General features: G+C 42.8%; 2 protein-coding genes across 2 annotated transcripts in view; one reads left to right on the top strand and one right to left on the bottom strand.

The window, feature by feature from the left end:
• The first annotated feature begins 256 nt into the window (after positions 1–256).
• On the top strand, positions 257–3,442 carry RAX2 (retina and anterior neural fold homeobox 2). Its single transcript, XM_040417700.1, has 2 exons — positions 257–599; positions 2,315–3,442. The coding sequence occupies exons 1-2, from the start codon at positions 360–362 to the stop codon at positions 2,753–2,755; spliced, it is 681 nt and encodes a 226-aa protein (XP_040273634.1). The 5' UTR covers positions 257–359; the 3' UTR covers positions 2,756–3,442.
• A 131-nt stretch (positions 3,443–3,573) lies between these two features.
• MRPL54 (mitochondrial ribosomal protein L54) overlaps positions 3,574–22,556 on the bottom strand; it is a 51,001-nt gene continuing 32,018 nt past the window's right edge. The window contains exon 4 of the mRNA XM_040419821.1: positions 3,574–3,825. Coding sequence (XP_040275755.1) covers positions 3,693–3,825 — 133 coding nt within the window. The 3' untranslated portion in view covers positions 3,574–3,692. The remainder of the gene's footprint in view (positions 3,826–22,556) is intronic.

Raw genomic sequence — 22,556 nt, 5'->3', positions numbered from 1 at the left:
CATCCTACCTCACACTGGGGACACAGAGGAGGAGACTACACCTTTTACTCTGTTGCATTTATATATTATTCCTCCTTATATAAATGAGAAGACTTGTACTCCTGGGTCATCTTAAATGGTGTGTGACATATTACTATTATAACATTTCTATTTATTTGGGCTGCTCTGTACAAGTAAAATATGGGTGAGCCATTTAAAACATTTTAAAATAAATGTAGAGTTTTTTTTAAAGAAAACACAGCAGTCTACCACAGTGCAGATGCGATTTTAATTGCAATGCAGACATATTGAATTTTAATTCCATGTTTTAAGTTGTCTCATGTAATAGCATTTTATGTCCTTGTTTTGCAGCATTCAGGATGTTTCTAGACAAATGTGAAGGAGACCTTTGTGACCTAAGAAGTGACAATACACCAACCTCATGCCCCCAAGAAGAGGAAGATGAACTTCCAAAGAAAAAGCATCGCAGAAACCGAACAACCTTTACCACTTACCAACTCCATGAGTTAGAACGTGCATTTGAGCGTTCCCACTACCCAGATGTATACAGCCGGGAGGAGCTGGCCATGAAAGTCAGCCTTCCAGAGGTTCGTGTACAGGTGAGATAGATACAAGATCATAAATAAGGGACTAAGTAAAAATCGCAGGATTTACAGTAGCAGCAAAGTGGATGAGATTAACAAATCTCATCCTCATACTATGAAAAATTTCCATCACAAAATCTGCATATAACCTGATGTATGATTTTTAATTTCAGCATATCATTTCATTTGTGCCATGGATTTCCCCCTGCACAGGGAGAAATCTGCAGTATTTCTGCGATGAATTCTGCACCATTTGATTTTGGCAGACACACTGCAGATTGACCTCAAGGGCCATGCCCTTACAACCGTAAATGCAGGAAATTAATAGTAAACTTCACCCATTCGCCATAAGCATGCCTATAGTTACTGCCATATATGTTTAATTAGTTTTATGTTCTAAAAGAAGAATTGAAGCTTAACATTTAATTTTTATAAAATCCATTTGTTGTGCTATTTGCAGGTTTTAAAACTTGTATAACAATAGTAGTTTATATCACAAATCTGGAAAGAGCTGTTCTCATTGCTTTTAGGCAATAGTTAAAAAAAAAAAAAATTGCTTTACACTTTGGAATAGAAAGGTGCATCTGTAACAAATATAGTGGACTTAGTCCCTTCTTAGGGCTCTTTCACACTTGGAAATATGGATCAAATATGCACGGGCAATACAGATTTTGTTTTTACAATATTTTGTTCTGACTATTTCTAGAAGTAAGCCTGTTTTACCTGAGCTTTTCACTAAAGAATTAACAATCTTTTTTCTGTACTGTTGCTGAAATGTGGATGTAACGGAACAATCGAACATGTGAACTATGGAAATATAGAACATGTGTTTTTTAATTCAACTCATTGACATCCATGGGCTAAAACTGTACCAATATAGATCGGTTGAAACATTATGCATGCGCATAAAAAACAAATTTAAAATAAGCCAATTCAGTATATTGGCACCATTTATTCAAAAATAAAGAATAAGGATCTGTAACGCAACAGTGTGAATGAGCCTTTATGAGAATAAAAGGAGCTGGAGGGGAAAATATTGAAAACTGTATAAAACCAAAGATGTATTTGTCCATAGTAACCAATCACAAACTGGACTACAATTGGTTGATATGAGCAACAAAGAAGGTTTGTTGCTCATTCTTCATAAATCTAATACAGTATCCTTACACTGTATTAGTACCGTGTCCTGGCACCTCTCCAGATTGTATATTTTGGGATCCCTTTTGTCCAACTGTGTAGAAGATTGCAGCCTGCTTCTTTGCGCTGCATATAAAAATGAACATATTACTGTTGAGCAAATCTACTGAATGGAATTGTGTATTTATAACAGACACTTAATATGACTTTATAACCTTCATTTTACCTCGCTATTTATATCTGCAACAGTCCCACTGAAGAACACAGAGCAGATTATTGGCTCGGTGTGACAATTAGTTTCCATTTTAGGAAAATATCTGCTGAACCCACATGTACCGTTCTGTTTGCACATCACCCTATGTGCTTTTTCACCCTCTCCCTACTAATCCATAAACTACTCTATCCAATTAGCAGACACTTCGAGCCGTTAATGGAATCATCATTACCAGGGATCTGGTCCCGGCAACGCTAATTGTGCTCATCCTAATGCGGCAGATATCTTGCTCTTCCTCAATAACACCTGCCACTCCACTTTTTTTTATAGAATGATGCCTTCCAATCCCTCACAAATCCCTGTTTCTTTTCTGGCACAGGTTTGGTTCCAAAACAGAAGGGCCAAATGGAGGCGGCAAGAGAAGTTAGAGTCTTCCTCAGCAAAACTTCATGACTCCCCACTTCTCTCATTTTCACGGACACCTATAACCACAAGCGTTGGCCCATTAAGCTCTTCTTTGCCCTTGGATCCGTGGCTCACTTCCCCCATATCTGCAGCAACAACTGTGCACAGCATGCCAGGATTTATAGCTCCTTCCCAAAATCTTCAATCTCCATATGCTGGTCACACTTTCCTCAACAGTGCACCTCCAATGACCTCAATACAGCCTCTCAGCAGTGGCCCTTACCAGTGCATGGGCGGCTTTGTGGACAAGTTTCCCCTAGAAGACTTAGACCAAAGGAGCTCCAGCATTGCTGCTCTTCGCATGAAGGCAAAGGAACATATTCAGATCATAGATAAGACTTGGCAGCCAATCTGATCTATGACCACACATCTTCCAACTGAAATAGCATAAACTAAGCAACAATGAAGGCATCCCATCTCCTACAAATGTAAAGGATAAGAAACTAAAGAGTTACAGAGGACTGTTTAGCGAGAGGTATCATTGGTCTAAAAGCGTAGAAGGGATTTTGGAGCTTCTGCAACATTAAACTGGTACTGATAAATGGGACTAAGAAATATTCTGTCCTTTTTGTTGTTTTCCAGAACTATTTTTTCTAAAATAAAATAAAATCAAAGTATAATGTTGTGCAACATTTTTTTTTTATATATATTTTATACAATTCTCTTCCTGGTAAAAAAAACAAAAACAAAAACAAACAAAAACGATTATATTTCTTTGTGAAATGTTGATTACTGGAAACTAATGCTAATCTCAGCGAATCATTTGGCATGCATGAGTACACTACAGGCTGCATTTACTCTGTCATTAGTGATTTTCACTGATGTTTTTGCACGCCTGTACACCTCAGCTACATTTCTTAATGGTTCTAACTTGTCACAAAGCACAAGGCAACATATGACTTGGAGGGACAATGCACCTACATGCACACATAGAACTCCAAGTTAAGCGTGTAAATCATAGCCTGTAACTAAATCAAGACTCTAAACAAGGGTAGATAAGTGACCCCTTCCCATTCAGGTTTAACAAACTGGAATTAATTAGGCTTGAACATGGGGACCACAGGGGTCCTAGCGATAGCGTCAGTCCCAGAACAAGTTAATAGGACATTCCACGTCTTGTGATACATTTGAAACAGAATACAAGACTTTTACATAAGACAAACTTCTCAAATGTAAACTTGATTTTGTTTTTATGCATTTTCAAAAGTTAACTGAACACGTAGTATATAAAGAAAAATTATTTATTTATGATTTTCAGAGGTTTGTTCATTTATAAGATAATAGGTTGATTATTAAAACTTCTTGGCCTTGGCTAGACGATTGTTTCTCCACATGTGCAACTTTCGCAGAAGTTTCCAGTATTGAGGAGTATCTGGACTTCTTTCTTCCAAAGGTTTAGGTGGTTCCAAATCCAACTGAAAAAGCCTACAGAAACACAATAGAAGGAAAAAGGGAGGTCCCTCAATAATGCTGTAATATTTGTAATGAATAATACAATTAAGTAAGCCACATCAGGGCTATAGCCAACAGTCACTTAAGCATATATACATAGAAAATAATGATTAAACATCTATCCATCATTGCAGATGGTACAGTAATGAAAATACATCAGGCACAAAAATATTTATTCCATGGCATGCATGAAGCCTCCTTTTGCAGACAGTCGTCATAGTCACAAGATTAGAAGGAAAGGGAAATGGCTGATCTCCTGGGACACACACAAGATTTCTTTATAAATTCCTCAGATTTAATTGCAATAGGAGATAAAACAGGATAAAGAAAGGGAACAGATTATGGAAGGAATTTCTTTGTTTTGTGCGAATTTTCTACGTCTAAGGCTACATTCACTCGAAAAAATGGCCATGATAAACGGACAGAGTCCGTTTTTCAACAATTTTTGCATCCTTTTTTTTGGACAGTAAAAAAGGATGAATTCAAATGGCTTTTTTTAAATACATATTTCCTCTATGATGCCACCTGGAGAAGAAATCTCCCACCACAGTGCCCCCAGTATAAAAGAATCAGCTTGTGTAAAAAAAAAATAAAAAAAAAAAAATAATACTCACCTCATCCACTTGCACGCATCGGACACTCACTCCACATTGAATGCAGCAGGACCTAAGCTCCCAGAGGGAGGACATTATCATGCTGATAGCGAAGGTCCTGCTGCATTCAATCAAGAGCACCTGGATGAGGTGAATACCCTAAATCAAACCAAGTATTTAATATTCCCATTAAAAACAACTCTATTTCATAATCATAAAAATATATCGAAGGCCACGAAAAATCTAATATAGTAAAGGCTGCATTGACATCATATGAGTGCAGTAGGACATTAGAGGGTTATTTTGGTTGTTAGAAATTATCCCTTTTGCACAGATTACGGGATAACCATCAGATCTGTTGGGGTTCTACCGATCATGAGAACGGGGGCTCTATATCCCTGCAGCCCCTTTGAAATGAATGGAGCAGCCGCTCCATTCATATCTATGGGTATTAAGGAGATAGCCAGGCTCTGTACTCGGCCATCTCTGGAACCCCCATAGTAATCAATGGAGTGGCCACATGCGTTTCAGGGTGGCTGCAGGGGGTACAGGGCCCCCATTCTTGTTATTGGTGGGGGGTCCCAGTGGTAGGGCACTCACCGATCTAATAGTTATAATTCTAACAACCGGAATACTCTTATGGTTCAATCTCTTTTTTATTACACAGGTTTAAATTATTATTAACAATAAAAACAAAAGTTTACAAGTACCATATCTGGATAAACTGACATCAAAAGCACAGATAGTTGCTTGATGCAATAAAGTACAAAAAGCATATCAAGAAGAGACCATAATGTAAATAAAAAAACTGAAATATGAGGGGAGACAAACATACATAAAAGACCAGATAGAAACATGAGGTGGGATTAGGGTTGAGCAGTAAACCGGTGTCAACGATATTCCATGGTATTAAGAAACAGCGATATGGCGATATCGCCGTTTCCAAATAACCGTGGTATTTGGTGACATCATAGGAGCGCTCATATGTGCGCTGACAGCTCCTAAATCTGTGTCAGCCCGCCCCTGCATCGTCCATATGTGTACCGTACATATTACTTCCTGCAGCGGCTCCTCCTCGTTCCCATATACAAGTCTCCGCCCACTGGCCGAACACAGGAGCGAGGCGTGCAAAGTCAGTCAGCAGTCCGTGTTTAAGCCAAGGTGGGGGAAGAGGAGTGAGAGACCCTAACGGCCCAGGTGTCAGAAATAAAGGTTGGACTGTCTGTCTTCTGCAGCCCTGGTTCTGCCTGCAAGCTGCACTGCACATGGTGATGGCACTTGATAAACTATGTCTCCCTGTTGCTCCCATACAGGAGCAACAAGAAGACATTACTGTATGGGGGCCACAAAACATTATACTGATGGCGGAGGGGTTACAAATTGTTGTCCCATACAGTATAATATCTCCTTGTGGCCCCCATATACAGTATAGTTCCTAAGTCCAGACAGTATAATGTCTCCTGGTGGCCCCATGCAGTATAGTGACTCTTGTGGCCCACTGCCTGCCGAGCGGCCAGCCCATATAGTATATAAATGTCTCCTTGTGCCCCGCTGCCTGCCCATACAGTATATGTCACCTTATGCCCCCCATACAGTATATGTCCTTGTGGCCCCATATGCTAATGAGGCTCCAAGGTGCCCAGAGGGGCGTTTTTTTCCCTCTCCGATGCCCAGTGACGCCCCCCTGCAGTGCCCAAGAACGCCTCCTGATCCTGAAATAACCTCCCACAGCCCCGGCAAACTGTTCCGCCCCCTCCCCACGTCATAGTCTACCTTCTAGAAATGCCCCGTCCTTCTTCCTGTCGGCGGCCAGAAAACTTGCGCAGGCGCAGTACCGCCTGCGGCCTGCGCGATCATCAACCTCCTGAGGGCAACAGCCTCAAAAGTCTCACTGGGCATGCGCTGAGCCCAGTGATGTAACCTGAGCGCTGTTGCCCTGAGGAGGTTGATGATCGCGCAAATCGCAGGCGGTACTGCGCCTGCGCAAGTTTTCTGGCCGCCGACAGGAAGAAGGACGGGGCATTTCTAGGAGGTAGACTATGATGTGGGGAGAGTGCGGAACAGTTTGCCGGGCTGTGGGAGGTATTTAAGGATCAGGAGGCGTTCTTGGGCACTGCAGGGGGGCGTCACTGGGCACCTTGGACCCTCATTAGCATATCATAAAAAGGGCTTTTATATCAAAAGGACAAAACGAAATAAAGTAAAAAGACTGCTGGAAATAAGGTACTTTACTGAACATAGCGATGGTAACAGCTTAAAATGGTAAAAGCAGGTGACAGATTACCTTTAAAGAAATGTGGAAGACAGACCGATTAAGGCTACTTTCACACCTGCGTTCAGGTGTCCGCTCGTGAGCTCCATTTGAAGGGGCTCACAAGCGGCCCTGAACGCAGCCGTCCGGCCCTAATGCATTCTCAGTGGAGGCGGATCCGCTCAGAATGCATCAGTCTGCCAGCGTTCAGCCTCCGCTCCGCTCAGTGAGCGGACACCTGAACGCTGCTTGCAGCGTTCGGGTGTCCGCCTGGCCGTGCGGAGGCGAGCGGATCCGTCCAGACTTATAATGGAAGTCAATGGGGACGGATCCGCTTGAAGATGACACCATATGGCTCAATCTTCAAGCGGATCCGTCCCCCATTGACTTTCAATGTAAAGTCTGAACGGATCCGCTCAGGCTACTTTCACACTTAGAAATTTTTCTAAGTTATAATGCAGATGGATCCGTTCTGAACGGATGCAAACGTCTGCATTATAGGAGCGGATCCGTCTGATGAAACATCAGACGGACCCGCTCCAAACGCTAGTGTGAAAGTAGCCTAAAGGGGTTTTCCAAGAATTAAATACTGATGACCTATCTTTTGGATAGGTCATCAGTATCTGATTGGTGGGGGTTCAACACCCAGCACCCTTGCTGATCAACTGTTCAAGAAGACAGCAGGGCTCACAGTAGCATTACGGCCTTATCTCAGCTTTCCCTAGGCCGAGTGACAAAATGTTTATCAGGCACGTGGCTTAGACACGGCTCAGCCCCATAGAATTGAAGAGCATAGCTGCTATACTATGTACAGCGCTGTGCTTGGTGAGCACGGAGAAGGCCACGGCGCTCACAGTAGTGACAGTGCCTTCTCAAATAGCTGATCGGCCGGGGTCCCAGATGTCCGACCCCCACCGATCAGATACTGATGACCTATCCAGACAATAGGTCATCAGTATTTAAATCTCGGAAAACTCAAGTATTTTGTGGATCTGCGGTTTGTGGACGGTCGTGTGCATCAATGCTTAAAAGTGTATTCCGAGACATTTTCGCACACTGTCGCCATAAACAATAGCTTTAAATTTTTTTACATGGTTAATTAGGATTACTGTTTGTATAGAGGAATGGAAAATTATACACTGCAAAATTCCCAGCACTTGCATGCAAAAGTTGGTTGGTGCATCTCTGCGGTTTGCTGAGGGCAGACGTGTGGTATGTATGAACTCCTAATATCTGAAGTTTTTTGCAGACTATACTTTACTTTATTTGTATAAGGAATCTGCAAGAATATGCATTTTAGTCGTAATAATCACGATCTGCTTCAAATTTGAATGAATGGGGTGGAATTATAAAAAACACCACAATTCCACCACAGTTTTATGGGTTTTCGTTTTGTATGCAGTTAAACTGACCTGTTACTCCAGGTCAGTACGATTACAACGATACCACATATGTATAGTTTCTTTTTTTTAATGACCCCCATAGCTCTTTATTTTTGTGTAATTTTTTGCAGCGCAATCTGTACTTTTCATTGATACTATTTTGGGGTGTGTATGACTTTTTGATCACTTTTCTTTTTAAATTTTTTGTGGAAGGTGAAGCAACCAAAAATCAGTGAACCAGCCATATTGACTTTTTTCCCCCCATTTTGCTGTTTGGGATAAATATTTTTTATATTTTAATAGTTTGGGCCTCGGATCATTCAGGAGGACCAAGGCTGCCAAACAACACTCAGCTCCCCAGATCTTGACTACGCGGAGGCGGTACATGGCCGGGTGCATGCGCTTCCAGATGCCGTTGTTACATTTGACCATGCATCTAAATGGTTAATGCAATCAACGTTATTGCCGACATTCATAAAACCCTAGGAGCCTGCTGTGGTGGTGAATGAATTCAATCTTTAAATACCCGACAGACAATATAAATTTAAGTTAGGTGGTCGGGAAGGGGCTAAAGACCGGACTTCCGCAGTACATGTATGGCAGAGGTCTATATATATATATATTTTTTTTTTATATAATTTCCTGCTTAAAACCAGATTTTCGATCTTTCCAGTTCTGGTGATTTTAGGTGCATGCAAGTGGTATGTACGAACTCTGCACATTGCTGAACGTTTATTTTTAAAGGGGTTGTCCGGGTTCAGAGCTGAACTAGAGCATAACCTCTTCTTCACTCATTTACCATGTAAAATATTTTTCATTAGACCTCAGATCAGACCCTCAATTAATTAATCGGACCTCAGCTTCGGACGGCTGATCAGCGAGTTTGAATTTTTATTTTATTTTTTTCCACTTTTTTGGACCTTTTTTTAAATTGAGTTTTTTTTTTCTTCTGTTAGTGTTAGGGCAAAGTCCACGAACACCCATGCCCCCACACACACCAAATAAAGATTTCCACGCACACACACACTCCCCTATGGCCCGCCGGATGTTCTCGGACAGGAGGCATACACCCAGCTTGCCTCAGACTCAGAGAGCCTCAGTGGAGGACGAGGATGACCCCACTTTCCTTTTGTCATCCGCGTCCTCCTCATCTAGCGATAATGATGAGCCCCCAAGGCGGCGGAGTAAGTGGACCGCCATGCTAGGGACCCTGTGGCCCACACAAGTACGAGCAGCTCTGGGGCTCGTACTAGTTTTCCGGCCCACCAGTGAACTTGCATGGTGTACCCCAGAGCATTTTGAGCCTGTGATTCCTGATTTTTTTGGCCAAGCAGGAATCCAGATTCCCACAGTGGGCTTCACTGAATATGTACGCCCAACAGTTCGTTTCTCAACACCCGGGCTCCTTTTTGGCTAGGGCCGGTGGCTGGACTCCGGTCAGTGCAGCCGAGATGAGGACGTTTTGGGGCCTCGTGCTGCACATGGGCCTAGTCAAAAAACCCAGTGTCAGGCATTACTGGAGTGGGGACGTCCTCTACCAGACCCCACTTTACAGTACGGCCATGACACGCTCCTGGTTTGAGGCCATCCAGAAATGCCTGCATTATGCAGATAATGCAGCATGTCCCCCCCCCAAGGTGATCCTGCCTATGACCGCCTGTACAAAATCAGGCCGGTCATCGATCACTTTGGGACCAAATTTTTGGAGGCCTATGTACCTGGAAGGGAGGTCGCGGTTGATGAGTCTCTCATTGCTTTCAAGGGGAGACTCGTTTTCTGCCAGTATGTTCCCTCTAAGCGGGCGAGGTATGGCGTGAAGCTGTACAAACTTCGTGAGAGTACCTCAGGGTACACTTACAAATTTTGTGTGTACGAGGGGTGAGATTCCCGTATTGAACCCCCAGAATGTCCCCCCACTCTGTGTTAGCGGGAAACTTGTGTGGGACCTTATGCACCCACTGCTAGATAAGGGTTACCACCTGTACGTGGATAACTTTTTTACTAGTATCCCCTTGTTCCAGTCCCTCACCGCCAGATCCACATCCGCTTGTGGGACCGTGCGGAAAAGTCAACGCGGTCTCCCTACCCACCCCCTCCAGGTACCTATCCCCAGGGGTGAGACCCGTGCCCTTACCAGTGGAAACCTGTTGCTGGTCAGATATAAGGACAAGAGGGATGTCCTTGTACTGTCCACAATTCACGGTAACGGCATCACCCCTGTCCCTGTGCGAGCTACCGCGGCAACGGTCCTCAAGCCCGATTGTATCGTCGACTACAATCGGTATATGGGAGGAGTTGATCTCTCTGATCAAGTCCTCAAGCCATATAACGCCATGCGCAAAACCCGGGCATGGTACAAAAAAGTTGTGGTCTACTTGGTACAGGTTGCCTTGTACAACTCTTTTGTGCTGTCCCGGAGCGCTGGCAACACAGGGAAATTCCTGCAGTTCTATGAGGCAGTCCTCAAGGCCCTGATCTTTTCTGACCGGAAAAGAGCAGGCCGGAGTACCGGATCGTCCCTGGCCAACACTTTCCAGGTGTGGTCCCCCATACTGGAAAGAAGGGACGGACCTAAAAAAGGTGCAGAGTGTGTCACAAGAGGGGGATACGAAAGGACACCACCACTCAGTGTGACACATGCCCCGATCATCCGGGTCTCTGCATTATTGGTTGCTTCAGGGAGTACCACACTTCCATGGAGTACTAAATGTATAATCCCCTTCCCCTTTTTAATTCCATTTAGCCACTGACAAATCGAAAAAAAACTATGGTTCTCAGACTTGAGACAAATTTTTTCCCCAAAAATATTAATTTTGTAAAACTAAAATAAAAAAGTAGACATATTAGGTATTGCCGCTCCTGTAAGAATCTGCTCTATAAAAATACCCCATGACCCAACCCCTCAGATGAACACTGTAAAAAAATAAAAATAGTGGCAAAACAGCTATTTTTTGTCAAATTTTCCATTTTAAACCGTTTTTTCCCAGTAACAAAGCAAGGGTTAACAGCCAAACAAAACGTAATATTTATTACCCTGATTCTGCAGTTTACAGAAACACCCCATATGTGGTCATAAACTGCTGTATGACCAAACGGCAGGGTGCAGAAGGAAAGGAACGACGTATGGTTTTTGGAAGGCAGATTTTGATGGCCTTTTTTTCTTTTGGTACCATGTCCCATTTGAAGAACCCCTGATGCACCCCTAGAGTAGAAACTCCATAAAAGTGACCCCATCTAAGAAACTACACCCCTCAAGGTATTCAAAACTGATTTTACAAACTTTATTAACCCTTTAGGTGTGTTCAACAGTTTATGGCAAATGGAAATGAAATTTCAGAATTTGTATTTTTGGTAACCTTGCCTCACAAAAATGTAATATAAAGCAACCAAAAATCATATGTACCCTACAAATAGTCCCAATCAAACTGCCACCTTATCCCATGGTTTCCAAAATGGGGTCACTTTTACCGAGTTTCTACTCTTGGGGTGCATCAGGGGGGCTGTAAATGGGACATGGTGTAAATAAACCAGTCCAGCAAAATTTGCCTTCCAAAAACCACATGGCGCACCTCTCCCTCTACGCCCTACCGTGTGCCTGTACAGTAGTTTACGGCCACATATTGGGTGTTTCTGCAAACTACAGAATCGGGGCAATAAATATTGAGTTTTGTTTGGCTGTGAACCCTTGCTTTGTTACTGGGAAAAAATGGAAAATTAGCAAAAAATTAAAATTCTTAAATTTCATCTCCATTTGCCAATAACTCTTGTGGAACACCTAAAGGGTTAACGACATTTGTAAAATCAGTTTTGAATACCTTGAGGGGTGTAGTTTCTAGAATGGGGTCATTTTTGCGTGGTTTCTATAATGTAAGCCTCACAAACTGACTTCAGACCTGAACTGGTCCTTAAAAAAAGTGGGTTTTTGAAAATGTCTGAAAAATTTCAAGGTTTGCTTCCAAACTTCTAAGCCTTGTAACGTCCCCAGAAAATAAAATGTAATTCCCAAAATGTTCCAAACATGAAGTAGACATATGGGGAATGTAAAATAATAACTTTTTTTGGCGGTATTACTATCTATTATAAAAGTAGAGAAATAGAAATTTGGAGATTTGCTAATTTTTCAAAATTTTGGGTAAATTTGGTATTTTTTTTATAAATAAAAAGGTTTGGTTTTTTTTTACTCCATTTTACCAGTGTCATGAAGTACAATATGTGACGAAAAAACAATCTCAGAATGGCCTGGATAAGTAAAAGCGTTTTAAAGTTATTCACACATAAAAGTGACTCTGGTAAGATTTGCAAAAAATGGCCTGGTCCTTAAGGTGAAAATGAGCCCGGTCCATAAGGGGTTAACACCTCAGATCAGACAAAAAGAAAATCAACATATCTGTCCTGTTCCAGACACCACTGCTCCCGAGATCCAGTGCTCTTCCTGCCGTGCTGTGAAAAGACATCGCACACCATGAGGTCAAAGAGCACGAGAAGAACAGGAAGTGGTGAGTACAGAGCCTGCACAGAGAGTGCTGCATTCGCTGCCTTTTTTAAAGAATTTTGGTGAGGTTACATTTTCCATGTCACTATTTACACTCATTGACACAAAAATAATGCACCCAGACAGAATTGTTCGCTTGCTGAAAAACTCAGCATGCAGTTATGTCTCAAGTAGACATGTAAAAATTACAGGTGTGGTCAGATCAGACACTGGGTCTTGCCACAAGAGGGCGTACAAGTGCCCTATCTGTGGGCCTATAAAAAGACTCTCAGAGGCTACTTTTGGGTAGTGTTCTTCTTTGTGAGAAATTGTTGAGTGCTAGGCATGCATCTGTGATGTACTCAAAGACATTTTGCCTAGTTGACTTGAGAGGCAACGCATCTTTGCACTGAGAGAAACAGGATGGTCATTTTGACTAATTGCCTGCCATCTAGGCTGTTCTGACCTAGCTGTTAGGAGGTGATGGGAGCAGTGGTTCCATGAGGGCACGCAAACAAGGCGAACAGGCTCTGGTGGCCCAGCCAGATCACCAGTAGAAAGCCAGCTCTGTAATCAAGATCGGTGTGTCTTCTGTGGACTGTGCCCCAAGGCTCCCTGGACTTCAGAGACCATCCAGCATCGCCACCCCCTGAGCTAGAACCAGATAGGCAGGCACATTGATGCAGGCTTCAGTTTGGGTGTATGCGAATAGGGTAGTAGGAGGCCAGTGTAAATGTAATAGTTTAAAGGGAACCTGTCACCAGGATTTTGTGTATAGAGCTGAGGACATGGGTTGCTAGATGGCCGCTAGTACATCCGCAATACCCAGTCCTCATAGCTCTCTGTGCTTTTATTGTGTAAAAAAACTGATTTGATACATATGCAAATTAACATAAAAGAGTCATATCTTACTTGTGTGACCAGAGAAGAGTCATATTTTCAAGCTCTGACTCATCTCAGGTTAATTTGCATATGTATCAAATCGTTTTTTATACACAATAAAAGCACACAGAGCTATGGGGACTGGGTATTGCGGATGTGCTAGTGGCCATCTAGCAACCCATGTCCTCAGCTCTACACCAAAATCCCGGTGACAGGTTCCCTTTAATAAAGATAATAGTGTCTGTGTGAGAGATGTATATGTAGCCGTGCTATATGTGAGTGTTTGAAAAGGCAGCACAATTTTTGACCATTAAATTCTATAGTACTTTTCCCACAAGTATTTTTGGCACGTATGTGCACATCTCAAATGGTGTGGGGTTTTTTTCTGCTTCCCATTTACTTTAAATGGGAAAATCAGCACCGATTCTGCCGCAAGATAGGGCATGCCGCTCCATTTTTACACATGTAAAAAAGAAGCAAGTGCTGCTTCCCATTGAAATGAATAGAAAGCCGTTTTGGAGCTGATTGAGGCAGAAACGCTCCAAAATCAGCACCAAAAAACTTCTGACCCTAAAAAGAAGAGTGTAAAAAAGAAGCAGCATGTCCTATCTTGGGGTAGAATCAGCGCCGATTTTCCTTTTCAACATAGTGGGAAGCATTTTTTTGTGCAACATTATTTGGAAAAAGTAATATAGAATTTAATAAAGTCAATCTGCCTGAAAAACGCTTTACAAAAAAAAAAAAAGTAAAAAAACGCACGTAATTTTGAGGCATAGCAATCTGCTTGGATTCTGCGCTGATTTATTTACATATGTATTTTTAAAATCCGCTGTGTGAACTGACCCTTAGAATATCTGAAATAATTAAACATTAAAATCACTCTCTTTCCCAATTTTACATCTAAAAATAAAACAATAAGTAAAATAAACATAACTGGTATTGATGTGTCCAAGGAGGTCCAAACTGCTAAAATTATTTTATCCTGGATGGAGAATGCCATAATGGAAAAGAAAATATAGCCAAATCACATTGTTTGTCACCCTGCTCCCTGAGAAAATTTAAAAAGTTGTATATACCCCAAAATGGTACCAATAAAAACCATACAGTTTAACCCACAAAAACCAACCCCCTACACAGTTTATTTTAAGTACAAAAATATAATAAAAATTACATAAATTTGCTATTGTCATATTCGTACCTGCAGAATAAGGTGAGCAAATTGATTCTTTACCTGCGAGGGGTTGACCTGCTAGTGAAGAATTTCCCCCATGCTGCCTGATTGAGAGGGCGGGCCCTGACAATCTCGCATGTGTGTACACTTCTGGCATCTGTCTAATATTAGTAGTTTGATGATCTGAAACATTGAGGTGTCACTAACGGGCATAAATATAAGAAATTGGGAAGAGGGCACATTTTTTCACAATGTATTTTTGTAAAACGCTGAAAATCACAGACAGGGTCTGCCGATGTTGGCTTACAAATTTTTACATAAAGATAGATTTCTCATTGCTGCTTTACAAAACAGAGTGCACTCAGGGTCTGGAACTTACCTACTAGGTTAGGTAGTGTCTCCTAGTGGTGGTTCATATGTTAGCATGCCACATAAAATGTCATCACAGAAAAGACTGTACTTGTATGAGGTATAGGAAGCACAAGCAGAAATTAAATTGAGCCTTCAGTTCACAGTAAAAATAAATGCAAACAAAATACTTGACTGTCCTCCTTTTTAACCTGTTAGTGCTGTTTGACGTGTGTATCAGTCATGGAGCAGCGCTACAAACGGTCACCACGTTTTACTACATGGTGGCAGAGCTGTGATGGAAGCTGTCCCAGACAGTTGGCCTGGGACCCATGAGAGCAGACCCAGTTCTCTGATCGGTCCGTGGAGTCTCATGAACCAAACAGCACTAAGAATTGCAGAAGAGGATGCCTCCACGGAGGGGGCTGTATAGGCGCTCTGACAGTCAGACACCGCAGCAGTGGCTCTGATGGTCCCTCTGATCAGAGTAGAAAGGCATCTGTGATCGCTCGCATTGACATCCATCTCAATGCAGATGCAAACCTGGCACCATGTAAGTGGTGACAAAGCTGTGATTGGTAGCTGTCTGTAACAGCTGCCAATCACTGCTTGCCAACCCAGACCCAATCAGGTTGGTCCTAGGTTAGCATTCTTTAGAAATGTTGGCCCATATTGATAGGATAGCATCTTGCAGTTGACGGAGATTTGAGGGATGCACATCTAGGGCACGAAGCTCCCGTTCCACCACATCCCAAAGATGCTCTATTGGGTTGAGATCTGGTGACTGTGGGGGCCATTTTAGTACAGTGAACTCATTGTCATGTTCGAGAAACCAATTTGAAATGATTCGAGCTTTGTGACATGGTGCATTGTCCTGCTGGAAGTAGCCATCAGAGGATGGATACATGTTCTCATTCTGTTTACGCCAAATTCGGACTCTACCATTTGAATGTCTCAACAGAAATCGAGACTCATCAGACCAGGCAACATTTTTCCAGTCTTCAACAGTCCAATTTTGGTCAGCTCGTGCAAATTGTAGCCTCTTTCTCCTATTTGTAGTAGTGATGAGTGGTACACGGTGGGGTCTTCTGCTGTTGTAGCCCATCCGCCTCAAGGTTGTGCGTGTTGTGGCTTCACAAATGCTTTGCTGCATACCTCGGTTGTAACGAGTGGTTATTTCAGTCAACGTTGCTCTTCTATCAGCTTGAATCAGTCGGCCCATTCTCCTCTGACCTCTAGCATCCACAAGACATTTTTGCCCACAGGACTGCCGCATACTGGATGATGTTTTTCCCTTTTCACACCATTTTTTGTAAACCCTAGAAATGGTTGTGCGTGAAAATCCCAGTAACTGAGCAGATTGTGAAATACTCAGACCGGCCCGTCTGGCACCAACAACCATGCCACGCTCAAAATTGCTTAAAATCACCTTTCTTTCCCATTCTGACATTCAGTTTGGAGTTCAGGAGATTGTCTTGACCAGGACCATGCATTGAAGCAACTGCCATGTGATTGGTTGACTAGATAATTGCATTAATGAGAAATAGAACAGGTGTTCCTAATAATTCTTTAGGTGAGTGTATATACACACACACATGTTTATTTTTACCAATTTTTTTGTGCTACCCCCATAATCATCTGCACTGACCAGCACCCACCAGTCCCTGAACCAGTGTCACAGTGCGGTTCACCGTGATGTGGATTTCCGTGCAGGCTGGCTGCACGCCTTTTGAGTACTGGCTCTGGTGTTCCATGCAGGCTGGTTGCTTTTGGCTGCGGTACCTTGTGTTTTCCTGCCAGTGTGTGTGTGTACACCCCCTTTGGCTGTATGGTCTCCCTGTGGGTATTAAGGTCTGTTGCGCTCTTGCGTACTGGCTGCGGGGTTCCGTGCATGCTGGTTGCTAGGGGCAAAGTCCTGTATGGCAGCTAGGTAGGCTGCGGTTTCTGGTTACCCCTGACCTGATTTGGTACCTCCCCGTTTTGGTTCTGATGGGGTTAACCTCCCCTGGTCAGTTCCTGCGTGTGTCCTTTCAGGTGTGCTCGTTAGGCTGTTATTTCTGCCTTTGAGCGTGGAGTGTTGAGGTCAGTCTTAGGGCTCATTCACACGAACATGTGATGCCCGTTGCTGTATTCCGGAACGCATTTGCGGATCCGCAATACATGGTCACCTTTCCATGGCCATTCTGCATCACGGATGCGGACCCATTCATTTTAATGGGTCCGCAAATCCGGAGATGCGGAATGGAAGACTACGGAAGCACTACACAGAGTGCTTTCTGGGGTTCCGTGCTTCCGCACCTCAAAAAGATAGAACTTGCTCTATATTTTTGCAGAATGGAAGGATCGCAGACCCATTCAAGTGATTGGGTCTGCGATCCCCATGCGCCTGCCCCATGGAACGAGCCCATAGTCAGTCAGTCTGTCTTTATCATGTCTTGTGGGCGTTTCACCCTTATGCTCTGTCAGGTCTATCTATATTTGCCTTGCCAGGTTTTGCCCTTTGTTGCTGACCCAAGGGGTCTGGCCATCTACGTCTCAGTATGGGCCGCCTGGTTCTGCATTGTTGTCTTCTGTCCTGTACCATGCTATTCCCTTTCCCTTTGCAACATGACTTGCATCATTCCTTGTTTCTGTCCTATATTTGTTCGCCTAGCAGTGCGTAACTACATCCGATAGCCTAGCAGAGCTGATCTGCGTCTGTTCTATGTTCCTGTTATTGTCTGTCTGGCACTCTTTACTGATTCTGTTCTGGTCAGTCCATGTCCACCTTTGGAAGAGGGCTCCTGTGTTCCCTGATGGGGGAATGCCCATTCTCTGCCTTGCTTTGCCTTGTCTATCTCTATGTCTTGTCCCTATTCTGTACCATGCCATGCCTTGCTCACGTACTGTCGGTACCTTGTCTGGTATCTCCTTGCCGCTGGCTCCTGCTGCCACTGACTTTTTTACGCTTTGGAGTAGCCCCTGGCAACTATCCTGGCTCAAGTCTATCCTCGTTCATATAAAAAAAACGCAGCACTCACTTGTCTTCAATTATGCAGGATTTCTTCACCAACACAATGCGACGTTTCGACAGACATGGTCTTTCTCAAGCAACAAATAATGTGAACAAAACCAGATAGATAGATAGATAGAGATATATATATATATATATATATATATATATATATACACACACACACACCCTCCCAGTAGGTCACATGACCAAATTAAATATGTAAATTATAAATCAAATATGCTAAATACATATATCACACCCTAGTGTATGGTCAAATTATTTAAACCTAATTATACTTCCCACCATCCCGTTACATACAGTGCCATTCATATTAATATGATTGTAAAGCCAGAAAGAAGTGCTTACTTAGGAAAACTATGATGGAAATCTGGTGGGCACATCTCAGAAGGGACCTTCCTCATTGTTCTAGTAGAATCAGAAAGCGCGCGCATCCCGGCATCTATCTGCTGGAAGTGCGCACGCGCTCGGGACATGTGTAAGCATATTTGATTTATAATTTACAGATTTAATTTGGTCATGTGACCTACTGGGAGGATATATATATATAAAATCTCAAATACTGCAGCAGCACAGTCAGACCACGTGCACTGGGTGCAATTCCTCACAGAGGTCGGCTTCTCCTCCACGATACGTACTAAACAAATAACGAGGCAGCACTTCCAGCTTTTGGTGACAGGGTGACGACCTCAAACTTTATTCCCAGCAACGTTTTGGCCTACTCAATGAGGCCTTCGTCACCCTGTCACCAAAAGCTGGAAGTGCTGCCTCGTTATTTGTTGAATATATATATATATATATATATATATATATATATATATATATATATATATATATATACACACACACACACACACACACACACACATACACACACACACAAACCGGATTCCAAAAAAGTTGGGACACTAAACAAATTGTGAATAAAAACTGAATGCAATGATGTGGAGATGGCAAATGTCAATATTTTATTTGTAATAGAACGTAGATGACAGATCAAACGTTTAATCCGTGTAAATGTATCATTTTAAAGGAAAAATACGTTGATTCCAATTTTCACGGTGTCAACAAATCCCCAAAAAGTTGGGACAAGTAGCAATAAGAGGCTGGAAAAAGTAAATTTGAGCATAATGAAGAGCTGGAAGACCAATTAACACTAATTAGGTCAATAGGAAACATGATTGGGTATAAAAAGAGCTTCTAAGAGTGGCAGTGTCTCTCAGAAGCTAAGATGGGTAGAGGATCACCAATTCCCACAATGTTGCACAGAAAGATAGTGGAGCAATATCAGAAAGGTGTTACCCAGCGAAAAATTGCAAAGACTTTGCATCTATCATCAACTGTGCATAACATCATCCGAAGATTCAGAGAATCTGGAACAATCTCTGTGCGTAAGGGTCAAGGCCGTAAAACCATACTGGATGCCCGTGATCTCCGGGCCCTTAAACGACACTGCACCACAAACAGGAATGCTACTGTAAAGGAAATCACAGAATGGGCTCAGGAATACTTCCAGAAACCATTGTCAGTGAACACAATCCACCGTGCCATCCGCCGTTGCCAGCTTAAACTCTACAGTGCAAAGAAGAAGCCATTTCTAAGCAAGATCCACAAGCTCAGGCGTTTTCACTGGGCCAGGGATCATTTAAAATGGAGTGTGGCAAAATGGAAGACTGTTCTGTGGTCAGACGAGTCACGATTCAAAGTTCTTTTTGGAAATCTGGGACGCCATGTCATCCGGACCAAAGAGGACAAGGACAACCCAAGTTGTTATCGATGCTCAGTTCAGAAGCCTGCATCTCTGATGGTATGGGGTTGCATGAGTGCGTGTGGCATGGGCAGCTTGCATGTCTGGAAAGGCACCATCAATGCAGAAAAATATATTCAGGTTCTAGAACAACATATGCTCCCATCCAGACGTCATCTCTTTCAGGGAAGACCCTGCATTTTTCAACAAGATAATGCCAGACCACATTCTGCATCAATCACAACATCATGGCTGCGTAGGAGAAGGATCCGGGTACTGAAATGGCCAGTCTGCAGTCCAGATCTTTCACCTATAGAGAACATTTGGCGCATCATAAAGAGGAAGGTGCAACAAAGAAGGCCCAAGACGACTGAACAGTTAGAGGCCTGTATTAGACAAGAATGGGAGAGCATTCCTATTTCTAAACTTGAGAAACTGGTCTCCTCGGTCCCCAGATGTCTGTTGAGTGTTGTAAGAAGAAGGGGAGATGCCACACAGTGGTGAAAATGGCCTTGTCCCAACTTTTTGGGGATTTGTTGACACCATGAAATTCTGATTCAACATATTTTTCCCTTAAAATGGTACATTTTCTCAGTTTAAACTTTTGTTCCGTGATTTATGTTCTATTCTGAATAAAATATTAGAAGTTGGCACCTCCACATCATTGCATTCAGTTTTTATTCACAATTTGTATAGTGTCCCAACTTTTTTGGAATCCGGTTTGTATATATATTTTATCTGGTTTTGTTCACATTATTTGTTGCTTGAGAAAGACCAGGTCGGTCGAAACGTTGCATTGTGTTGGTGAATAAATATGCATAATTGAAGACAACTGAGTGCTGCATTTTTTTATATGAATGACATGTTGAAGGGGGAGCTTCAGACTGGCTCCCAACACTGCCGGCACCACCACTAGAAAGGTTCCGTATTTACCAATTTTTCGTTGTGCTGCTACAAACTTTTCCTTTTTTCAAGTCTATCCTCACCACCAGAGGCGCTAGTGAAGACCAGATGTTGCTGTTACGCTTCTCCAGAGTATTGCTAGTCAGTGGCGCAGTGGGTTCACACCCACTGATTTGGTTCAGTACATTGAGGTCTTCTATTACTGTCATTGTTAAGTGTCTTGGTTCCTTTGTACGGTTATGTGTTCCGTGGTGCTTGGCCTGTTTTGCCTTGTCCAGCTCGTATGACCCCCGGCACGAGACACCCAGTAAGCCCCAGTACACCCAGTGCTCCTGCCAGAGTAGCACCAAGCACTACATATCTCCCCCCGCCCCCATCTGCACATGGCAACGCCATGTAATTTTTTATATATCTATATATGAAGTATTTTAGTTACTTGTTTTCTGTTTAGTTGGTATGCTCAGAACTAATGGTATCAAAAAGGAAACCAGCTATCAATGTGAAACATGTCCATCAAAATCTGGCCTCTGTACGAAAAGGTGCTTCAAAATTTACTTCTTTTGACGTGAAATTGTATACTTTTATTTTCACAAAACCCTCTTTATCCTTTCATGTTGTCCAGTTGTCAATTTTTCACAATTTTGTAGCCCACCTTGTCTAAATTATTCCAACTAAAATTAAATTTGTTCACGTCACTGTATAAATTATAATTAAAATATAAAACGTATACCACTAGGTGAATACCTTAGTGGGTATAGTTTCCAAATGTGGTCACTTATTGGCGGTTTCCACTATATGGGTGCCTCAGCAACATTGCGCCCAAATACCATTCCATCAAAATCTGCACTGCAAAAATCATATGGTGCTCCTTCCCTTCTGAACCCTGCTGTGTGCCAACACATCAGTTTATGACCAAATATAGGGTGTTGCCGTATTCAATAGAAAATGAGTAACTTATTGTAAGCTGTATATTCTCCTTTTACCCCCAGAAAATGAAAAATGTGTGCCTTTGTGCAACATTTTCTTGTAAAAAATGCAATTTTTCATTTTCATGGCCAAGTGTTTCTAAATTCTATGTTGGACAGAAATTCTCATCACCCACATTGAAAAATTCCTTGGGGGTGTAGTAACCAAAATGGGGTCAGTTTTTGGGGAGTTTCCACTGTAGGAGTACCTCTGGGTCTCTTCAAATGAGACATGGTGCCCGAAAATTATTACTGCAAAATCTGCCCTCCTATTAAACCATATGAAGCCTTTCCCTTCTGAGCTCTGCAGTGTGCTCATGCAGCAGTTTAGGTTTCTGTGAACTTCAAATTCAGAGTAACAAATACCGTATTTTTCGCTTTATAAGAAGCACTTCCCCCCCCCCAAAAGTGGAGGGAAAATGGCAGTGCGTCTTATAAAGCGAACACTGCCATGTTTACTTTGGTGACGCTGATACATCGCAAGCCGCAATGTATCAGAGGGGTGGGAGGAGGGGACGGAGGCTGGCAACACTCGCGGCGGGGCCCGATGCAGTCACTGTACTGTAATACATCGGGCCGCGCTCACGGCAATTTTCACATGTACAGTCTATAATCTTCAAGCAGCATCTCTGCTTTAAACTAGGGCAATCCTCTGTAGTAGTAGTACAACTCACTATGAAAGCGGCAGGCAGGGTGGCAGCGTAACCTGGCGATGCTCACTCATTCACGCTCCTCCCACTTCATTCATGAAGGCGGAGCAGGAGCGTGAATGAGTGAGCATCGTGAGGCTACGCTGCCGCCCTGCCTGCCGCTTTCATAGTGAGTTGTAATACTACAGAGAATTGCCCTAGTTTAAAGCAGAGACACTGCTTGAAGATTATAGACTTTACATATGAAAACTGCTTCATTACACTCTGCTTTCTATAACAGTACTCACTATGAAAGCAGCGGTCCAGCCGGCGTGTGACGTCACTCACT

The sequence above is a fragment of the Bufo bufo genome, chromosome 2, assembly GCF_905171765.1.
Source record: "Bufo bufo chromosome 2, aBufBuf1.1, whole genome shotgun sequence".
NCBI lineage: Eukaryota > Metazoa > Chordata > Amphibia > Anura > Bufonidae > Bufo > Bufo bufo.
This window is presented reverse-complemented; position numbering and strand designations above follow the sequence as displayed.